Here is a 10,200-nt window from a genome sequence, read left to right as displayed (position 1 = left end):
TTGTTAAATATTCCCTCCTTCACCAATGAACTTCTAGAGAAGAAAAAAATTCTTTGTACAATGTATGTCTCTATGTTTAACAGATTTTTATAAAATTCCATCTTTCTGGCCCATGGATTCTTAAGAATTTTTAATGACTATAGTATATAGATGACTTGTCCCCTTAACTCAGTCTTGGTATAAAAAAGATGGGTGTTTTGGTTTGCAGTCTGCAGGAATCGGGTGTACAAAACATTTAAAGTATAAATGTCCAATATTTGGTCAGACGACCAGATATTACAAAGCTATGCATCTTAACAAAAGTTAAATCGAAATACCTTATTAAATTGCAACCACATGTACTTAAGTACCGGTTTATAAAATTTGGAAATCTACTGAATAAAGTTTAAATTCTCATTTTTCAAAAGCACTCAGATTCCTGCCAAATGCAAATAAAATTTATTATCCTTCTTTGGTTGAAAATGGTGTTGTGATTTCAGAGAAAAAGTTTAAAATAAAGTTAAATAAATAGACCAACAGACTGATAGAACTTACAGTGTGGTCAGAAATGCTCACTGGAGCTTCATATATAAAAATATATGTTAAAACAATACTAAGGAATTTTTGCTAGAAAATTTATTTACACCAAATTAAACTTTAAACAACTGATTAAGAAACCCAATATTTATTGCCCTAGATATCAGAGTGCCAACACAACAAACTTCTAGTGGTAAATCAAAGTGATGCCACATTCAAACATTTAACATTCATTCTCAGCTTATTAACTTTCTGCTGTAAGAATTTACAATTTTGTTCTAAAATCCTGCACAAAAACTCTTATATTACAAATTGCATTGCTGGGCATTGCAGAAAATTTTGATTGAGTGTACACAGATATTATGGCTCTTTCTCACTGCCTCATCCTGAGATTCATGCACTCACTGTTCACACATTTTCCAATAGATATTTACATTATCTAATGTGGCAAGTTACTTAGGACTTCTACTCTTTTGATAATTTAATATCCTTTTTAAAAACTAATTACGCATGGTATTGGACAATTATATTTTTTCCTCTTTCAAAGAAAAAAAATTTCAGAAAAAATACACTTACATGTACTAACAGAAACAAATTGAAATCAAATCTACTTATATGAAGACTACATGTGTACTAGCATAATCTACCTTGTTCAAATAAGTCTACATATGATCTAACAACTAAAAAGAAAATTACAAAAATCTTACAAATACAGATATGTAAAGATGCTGTAAATGTACCTTTCTCACAAAATATACCATTAATATAAAAAAAATGAAACATTCATCACCAGCGAATGAAATAATTCTTATCACAGTTATTTTCAAGATCTACATAATGGAAACAAGTTTCAAATTATTGAAACTTCAATTATACATGTATGAGGGCTTTATATTGTATATGATGAGGTAAATAAAACCACAGCTCCTTACAGAATGTGAAAGACAATCATCTCAATGTCACAGAGGAAGAATCCAATCAGCAAAATAATAACAAATGTATGCAATCCTTACTACATGTACTTAAACTAAAAATATAGTTCAATCATAAGCATGTTCATTTACATAAGGATAAAGAAGAGTTGTTCTTCAATAAAATAACAAGTATCTTGTTTAAAGTCACTTAAATATGTTTTCTGTGATGAATAAAACAAGAGATGAGTTGAGATAAATGCTGTAACAGTGCATTGTATTAAACTTGTCCTCCCTGATGGCCGTACAACGTCATGTCCTAGAATCCTAGAGGATGTTTCTGTAGTAATCCTCCGTGGGCCACCACATCTTTGGAAATCTTCTCCAGCCCATTGAAATTTTCCTTTTCACCCTTTGTCGCATGGCAAGCCAATAGGTTTGCATCAACTCTAGCTTTGGCCTGTGAATAAATGCACATTGTAAATCTTAAAGATTTGTCTGAAACTTTGAAAATTTTTATTTGAAAAATATTCGTATAAATAGGTTTAGCATGACTATATAAACACATGCTAATCAGTTTAAAAGTGAATTACATGTACCTCATTACAGAATACTTTGGTAATAGTTGCCTCGTGGTCAGCAGAACTGTGTCCTTCTTTGAGTGACCTTGACGCTCTTGAGAGGACAGAAACCATGCCATAGATATCAATGGCTGAGTCAGCAACCCTCTTGAGAAGGAACTGCTGGTCTGAAATGTACAACAGAATTCAATCAAGCTCGTTGGTTCCTCATATATTTACACTTAACTAAATATACATGTAATACTAACAAGTCTTTTTCATCATTTTTACATAAAGCTCATGCATTTATCAATTTAATCAACTTCAGTTATCAATCACACTCAATCACTTTTAATTCTCTAACATCCATTTCATTTTATCTTCATATATAAAAATTTGAAGCAAAAAAAACATATCTTACTGGTGATATTTTTGCCATGGGTCATAAGAAGTTGTTCTACAGTAGATCCAAAATCACCAATAGCAGCAAAAGTCTGAAATAGAATCAAAAATAAAACAAATCTAAACATGCTAAATTATGTAAACCATAACAAATTTCAATTACAAAATGCTAATTTCACTTGTTACCTGGTCAGCTGAATTCATAAGTGAAGGATGGATAAGAGCTTTAGCTCCATTATCATCAGCCTTTGACCTGCAAAGGTTATATTCACGTAGTTACAAGGACAATTCATAAATGTTAAAGGTAAGTAATAAAGTTAAATATTCAATGAATAATTGTTAGAAGTCCTGATCAATTTACAAATATTATTAATAGCTAATCACATCAAGATTCTATGAAGGAACTTGTTTCTTACTTTAGTACTTTTTTGCTTCCATACTCCAAGAACATTCCAATGTTACCCAAGGGATTGGACATGGCTTTCTTAAGTTCTTTGAGGTAGTTTCCAGCATACTGTAAAAATAATTCTTTTGGTGCACATTGTTTATAATACAGAATTCAATAATTAATGTGAGGGGAATGTCATTCTTTTATATTAATTTTTAAGTTTTTTTATTTTTTTTTTGCTTTCGTGTCATACACAATGATCTTTAATACCTGACTTCCAGTAAGAGCGATGAAAAGTCTGAGAATGTCATTTGTTCCTTCAAAAATTCGGAAAATTCTTAAATCTCTCATCACTCTCTCCAAGCCACAGTCCTGCAATGAACAAAACCAAGACAACTGTTTAAACTTTTTACACTCAATAACCATGTCTTTATGTATTTATAACTACAACATTAGATACAAAAATATTCTAAACTGTATTTCTATACAAACCTTCATATATCCCATTCCTCCTAAAATTTGGATTGCCTCATCAGCACAAAACCATGCTGCTTCCTGTAAATTAAATCAGAGTGTTACATAACTATGTTTTGGATAATATAATAATCACTTTCATATCCCTATCTTCCAGAATGTAGTACATCAACATTTATTCATTTAAAGTGTAAGCTATAAATCCATACTGAAGCATAAATCTTGCTGATGGCAGCCTCTATCTGGAATTCTGTTGACCCTTGGTCCATATTGGCAGACAGCATGTAAGCCATGGACTCCGTGACGTACTGCATTATCACCATACGGCCAATCTTCTCCTGTATCGCGCCATAGTTACTGATCAGATCCCCAAACTGCTTCCTCTGAGACGCATGTTCAACCTGTCAGAGAGTAAAAATTGATCATTGCTTTTTTATGAAATCTTCTTCTTCTAGAGTGTATTTAATTAAATATGTAGGAAAAAAATAAAACAAAGCATCAATAATCGTAAATAAACAAATTCAACATCCTTCATAATTTACTGTAATCTTTTATTCCAAAGCGAGAATTATTTTTAAGTTTCATGATCTTTTTAACTCAAGAATATTTCTCTCCCTATCTTTTCTACTTCACTGAAATTTATATACAATTAGTTATCAGTTGGGAAGAAAGTATTTACAGATAAATTTTAACTTTACAAATTGTGAATAATAGCTGTTTATGTATAAAAATAGGTTTACAGTTTTACATGTAGCGGTATACTTACAGCTTTCTTGATACAGGATGACATGGTTCCTGACAGAGCAGCTGCCATACCAAATCTTCCGTTGTTCAGGATATTCATGGCAACCTTGAATCCATCTCCAACTCCTGTGAATAAGAAATAGATGTCAATAAAAGGTAAACAACTCTTACAAATTACATCAGGAATAGTGGTTCTCAAAGTTTATTTTTTGCTTGTTCATTATATTAATTGTTCAGTTCACATGTTGATTTGTTTGATTGTTAAATTTTCATTGTACTAACTTACAACTTAATTGAAATAAAAGTCTCAAAGGTTCAAACTTAAGCATCAGAAATTATAAACATGATAATATATTGTTCTCAAGTTTTTTTGTTTCATAACAAATCACTTATATGGTAAACAACTTGCATTTTACAGATATTCATTCACTTCATTAACATTTTTTCCCTTTTAGAATTATTAAAATACATTGTATTTTACCTCCAAGAAGATTTTCTACAGGAAATTTGCAATCCTCAAAGTACACCTCTGCTGTGTTGGAGGCTTTGATTCCCATCTTTTTCTCGGGAGGTCCACTGTTATAAGAAAGACCCACTTAATGTCAGTGTCAAATCTATACAACACTTCTATCATCAATTATAACAGATTCTCAGGCAATAATACATTCTGTCATTTCTGTTACTTTCTTACAGAGTTTTCTGTCATTTTTCTAAAGTACAATTAAAGAGAAAATACATAATGCTCATACTTGGAAACACCTCCAAAAGACCGTTCCACAATGAAGGCAGACACTTTCTCCTTTGTTGCACCAGTTTTCTCATCCTTGACAGGTGTCTATAATCAGGAAGGGGAAAAATATATTGGTTACATGGTCCTAGCTAATCTGTATGATTTGAATATTTTTATTTTGATCCAGGCACACAAACCTTAGCAAATACAGTAAAGATTTCTGCAAGCCCTCCATTACTAATCCAGATTTTACTGCCATTCAGGATGTAGTGCTTGCCATCCGGGGAAAGAACTGCTTTGGTTTTAATAGACTGTAATTATAAGATACATATCTTATAAATACCACAGCATATATATAGGTAACGATAGGCTTATAAAGTCATTGTTAAAATTGAAATTTACATTCAAAAATTGAAATTCAGTCATTATCAAATGTGTAATGTTTAATTTAAACAATTTATTTTGAGTCTTTGTTGATGGAGTTGAATGAAGAGCTTACCCCAGCATCTGAGCCACTGCTTGGTTCAGTCAAACAAAAAGCAGCCATGTTTTTACCACATGCGAGGTCAGGGAGATACTTGTCTTTTTGTTCTTGTGTTCCAAACAAAATTATTCCTTTGAAGCCTATAGACTGCAATGTAATAAAAACAGTATTTATAAATATCATATCCTATCAATGTCAAAAAGATAAAGCTCATCATGTGAGATTTGAAAGAATTTCTTACAGATTTGATAATTTATATTAAATCTCCCTTCTATGTCATTTACCTGATGAGCACCCAATGTGATTCCAACACCAAGATCATGTGACCCAACAATTTCCACCAATCGAGCGTACTGGGTATTGGTCAGGCCGAGACCGCCTGTTGAAAGGAAAAAAACAAATATCTTCAAGTTGTCTTATCATGTATAATTATACATGTACATGTTACTACAGTTTATCAATGCTTTGATACAATTTTGAAACAATTTGATCTATACTATAGTTTACCCTTTGCAAATTGATCATTAGAACAGATAAAATGACTTCTTTTTTTATATAGGGAACACATAAGTTTCTTTCTATTTAAATTTATCATCTAGACTTATAATTTGTGACGGTTAGTCTATATTATAAATGTGTAAACGACATTTTTCTTACCATTGTCTATAGGCACTTGGAGACCAAAGGCGCCCATCTCCTTTAATCCCTCCATAGCAGGCTCTTCCACTTTCTCAAGGCTGTCATTTTTTAGAGGATCATTCACCTCCTATATATAATGGAAGCATTTCTCTTTTAGTTTGTTGTCACATTTATAAGGAAACACATGATTTACATGTACAATTTCAAATGTTCTACCCAGTATATTTTCAAAATGTAAAACTTTGAATTACATCTGTGACACAGTCATATGTTCATTGAGAGATCAATTCTTACCTCAAAGAACTTGGCACATGGATCCACAAGCATTTTTAAGGTATCACTTTGTTCATTATCCAACACTACAAAAAAGATAATTTTATAGGTACTTTATGTTGCACAAACTAGAATATTTACATTCAGTGTAATTTTCTTCATAAAATCCATTAGAAATCCATGGCGTTCAAATTTCTATAACACACGCGAAACCTTGTCACCGCGCGTTAGAATACACAGTAGGAACTATATGCATTTTCAATGCTCTAGGAACACCAAATGTACATTATTTTGATACAATTTAATAAAAAAAATTAAACCTGTTAAATTAACGTAAAAATACAACAAATGTTTATTTAAAATTAATTTTTCACTTTTTTCCCTCGCAATGTTCGTTTGCGTTATTTAACTTTGTAACGTCACAAACGTCACAAACGGCTGTTACGTCTAGAAAGCACACCGGTTTTGAAGGCCGCTAAATTCACATTAAAGATTACCGAAATAAACAATTATGATGAGAAAAAATTAGAGAATGTAAATATAAGCATTGAATTCATATTTTGGGATGTCTTCGGTCCTATAACACACCTGGCTGTGCCGATGTTATTCAATTTGCACAAACTAAAATATGAAAAGTAAAAAGTAGACTTTACTATTTGTAAGTGTTAATAATTATCACTTTAATATAAAAACAAAAATTAATAGAAAATTTCATTTTCAATCATTTTTACACATTGTATAAAGAACATGCTTACCCTCTGGGAAAGGAAAAACTTGATCTGTTTTTACAATGCCTCTGAAAATGTTCATGGCAAATGACTTTGACTCCTAAAATAAAAAAAAAAAAAAAAAAAAAAAACCCATAAGAAGACCTGAATATTCATATCATATGGTTGACTTACAAAAATCCTAATAATAATGAATACGTATTCAATGTGTCTATATTTTCAAAATTATTTTTCAGAGCAGCACTTACAGTGAGTTAGAAAAATACATAATATAAAGTACAAACAACAAACATCCATGCTAAAGTAGATCAATGGATGGCAATGCAGCTCTCTGGTCTGTCATTATATTTTTTTCAGAGAGCTACAGGCCCTGAAACGTTCTACTTTCCCACCTGAACGGTGAACTAACGGTGAACGAACGCAGAGCGAACGGTGAGTGAACGATGTGCGAACGCTGAACGCAACTTGCTGAACGATGTGTGAACGCAGAACGCGAACGGTGCACGAACGCGAGTGCAATGTGAATGGTGAACGAATGGTGAACGCAAAATGAACGATTTATTCGGAATGCCTCCATCTTTTCCTTGCATTGAAATTATTCTTTTATTCTAATTTCAGGTGCTTAAATATAAATACACAGTAGATAAATAAATAAATAATAAAAACATTTTTTTTCTACACATATATTCACCTATGATTTAAATTGATAGTTTTATAACATGATTTTAATTGCCGTAAAACATGTGTATTTGTTATTTGTAGTTTAAATATAAAATTAATCTATTTATATATATAGTAAATATGCTTATCTTTTCACTTATAAAATAACGTGGACATTAGAAGATAAAACTACTACTTATAGAATGAATTAATTACATTGTACGCGGTTGAATCAACCATACATGTATTTCTGTGCCAAGGTGACTCTGAGTAAAATAACAGATTTTTTTTGGAATTCACAATTGTCTGTTGACGTATTGCATAAAACCTCTCATTTTTTAAAAATTCTAATGTAAAATATTCTAAGTTATGTGTCTTGTATTCTATTATGATGATTATTTTAGGTAACTTCTACATGTACAATGTATAAATGTAAACATTTCCCGGCCGTGATTATACTCGGCAAGATGATGAAAAGTAAGAGGCATTCAAAAATTATTTGTAGTAGATTAAATTTTCAAAGCTAAACAAGTAATGTGCTGTCACAGTTTTTATTGAACAGAAATATGTACGAGAGAGAGAGAGAGAGAGAGACACCCTAAAATCTCGGATATTATTTTTCCTAAATATTCCAAGCAATAAAGGTAATATTTTTTTAAGATTAACAAATCCATTCGACAGTAATCACTGGCTTTTATTTTCCGGCATCAAGTTCACACGGTTCACAGGAAGTCCATGTGTGTTTGTCCTGTCAATTGGACATCATTGGACACAGTGTAGGTGTGGAAATCACGTTTCACCGAACATGCTGAAGGCAGTCACTTAGTATTTCCAAGAAGTTTTAATATTTTTCCCTATCATTTTCAGATCTGATTTTTGCATTCCTGCAGAAAAAAAAATAGTGGGAATATATACTTGGAAGGATTAAGTTAAATTAATTTAAATTGAGTTTGAAACATATTCCCTGCCTATTTAAAATACTACTGTCGGCACAAGTGTATTCTAAAATACTATTGTTTAATGACTGCTTGATGTTGGTTTTAAGACTGTTTTTCTTGTGGTACAATACACATTAAGCACGTATTAGTTAAATACTGAAAATACTAAGAATTTTATTTCGAGAGAAAAGCACCGAGGGTGGGGGGGTCTTAATATTATACTGTTATACTGAATGGCAAACATATATTTAGGTATGGTGAAGGAAGGAATTTTCCTTCTCTAATAATAGACTTTTTTAAACAGTTGGTCTTTTCTAAAATTTAAAATCACGCTATAAATTTAATTAGCTCTAAAGATATTTCATTAAGTGAATATTTGCAGTACTATTCATAATTCTCAGACCTACGTGTAGTTTAAAATACGTGTTACTGTAGAAATAATTTTTTTGTGTATTCTTGTCTTGTAATAGACTTGGATTAATTATTAAACATTCATTAATGATTTGTCGTCTTTAACATTGCGACAAATTGTTGCCGTGCGTGAAGCATTTGTACACTGCCCTTTTTTAAATTTAATATTTTAGCATCGTTCTACATATATGTAGGTACTTAATGTATTATTTTCCAGGGAAATTTCATGAATAAAGTAAAAATATAAATATCATAGATAATTTTTGCAATGAAATAATTATTCTTCAAACACGATATCTAAGTTATTTAATTAATAAACTGTAAATCCTTACCATCAAAAAGATAAGTCCTTTCACTTTGAAATTCCGAATGACAATGAAGACTGAACGATATGTGAATGGTGAACGCAAGGTGAACGCAAAGTAAACAGAACGAAGAGCGAACGGTGAACGCAATACTGTGAACGGAGAGCGAACAGTGAACGCACGCTGAAGGAACGGTGAGCGAGCGGAAAAATGGGAAAGTAGAACGTTTCAGGGACTGTATATCTTGAAATAAGATGTATTATGCATCCTTTTCCTTATTAAAACTTACTTAATGACAATTAAAAATAATTAATGAAGTCATCTTGGAATTAACCAATGTCTGGAACTGTCTTTTTTCAATTTTCTAATATTCCCAAATTGTCATAGTAGTATGGCAGGGTCTCAACACACTGTTCTACAATACAAAGAAACTTTACCTGGGCTTTGCCAGGTGAAACCTTTCCCTCATCTGTCTTCTTCTGAGCTGCTGCTGAACTTGCATATCTAATCAAATTTAAAATAAACACTAAATTCAGTGAAATATATATTGCATAATTGCATATTTTTAGTGTTTGGTATCTTTTTTTTTCTTATACTAGAAATTCCGCATTTTATATGTTTTCTACAAATTACTTATATATCAAACTCTACTAAACAATACAAGAAAAAAACTTTAATTATTCAGATATAAATAGCTAAAATGGAAGTTTATGGAAATGAGTAAGTTCGAGTCCAAAGTCCAGAGGATGTCAAACTACGTTTCTTTGAGCTACAATCATATTTTAAAATCAAATCAAGAGTTTTCAAGAGTTATTCTTAGTACCTTAAGTTTCCTTGAATTGATCTTCTACCAAGAGCAGAGAAAAATGCAGAGGTTCTCAACATTTTGTCGTCAAGTATTCACTTCTACAACCCTTGGCTAGCAGTAGTCAATGTGGATGTTTACGAAAGAGGTCTATCAACGTCCGGTTTGTAGGACAATGAAGGCGCATGCGTTAAACTGAAGAGGAGGGGGGGGGGTAATGAAAATTAAAAGC

General features: G+C 31.6%; 1 protein-coding gene across 1 annotated transcript; it reads right to left on the bottom strand.

Moving 5' to 3' along the window:
* Nucleotides 1–597: 597 nt before the first annotated feature.
* On the bottom strand, nucleotides 598–10,126 carry LOC134259439 (very long-chain specific acyl-CoA dehydrogenase, mitochondrial-like). Its single transcript, XM_062742022.1, has 19 exons — nucleotides 9,987–10,126; nucleotides 9,601–9,667; nucleotides 6,877–6,949; nucleotides 6,143–6,207; nucleotides 5,867–5,975; nucleotides 5,494–5,588; nucleotides 5,225–5,356; nucleotides 4,923–5,036; nucleotides 4,745–4,830; nucleotides 4,477–4,571; nucleotides 4,018–4,121; nucleotides 3,461–3,652; nucleotides 3,270–3,332; nucleotides 3,048–3,149; nucleotides 2,806–2,903; nucleotides 2,576–2,642; nucleotides 2,409–2,481; nucleotides 2,027–2,175; nucleotides 598–1,887 (listed from the first exon to the last, which is right to left on the bottom strand). The coding sequence occupies exons 1-19, from the start codon at nucleotides 10,046–10,048 to the stop codon at nucleotides 1,747–1,749; spliced, it is 1,887 nt and encodes a 628-aa protein (XP_062598006.1). The 5' UTR covers nucleotides 10,049–10,126; the 3' UTR covers nucleotides 598–1,746.
* Between the last annotated feature and the right edge of the window lie 74 nt (nucleotides 10,127–10,200).

The sequence above is a fragment of the Saccostrea cucullata genome, unplaced genomic scaffold (assembly GCF_032062105.1).
Source record: "Saccostrea cucullata isolate Sc308-1 unplaced genomic scaffold, CSIRO_AGI_Scuc_v1 ctg4646, whole genome shotgun sequence".
In the NCBI taxonomy this organism is placed as follows: Eukaryota; Metazoa; Mollusca; class Bivalvia; order Ostreida; family Ostreidae; genus Saccostrea; species Saccostrea cuccullata.
Note: the sequence above shows the minus strand (reverse complement) of the source record. Positions and strands in the feature narration are given on the sequence as shown.

Coding starts and splice junctions, on each gene's coding strand:
- LOC134259439 (XM_062742022.1), bottom strand. CDS start 10,048: ATGTTGAGAACCTCTGCATTTTTCTCTGCTCTTGGTAGAAGATCAATT. Junction 5,976..6,142: donor CATGTGCCAAGTTCTTTGAG/GTAAGAATTGAT, acceptor CATTATATATAG/GAGGTGAATGATCCTCTAAA. Junction 3,150..3,269: donor GAGGAATGGGATATATGAAG/GTTTGTATAGAA, acceptor TGTTCATTGCAG/GACTGTGGCTTGGAGAGAGT.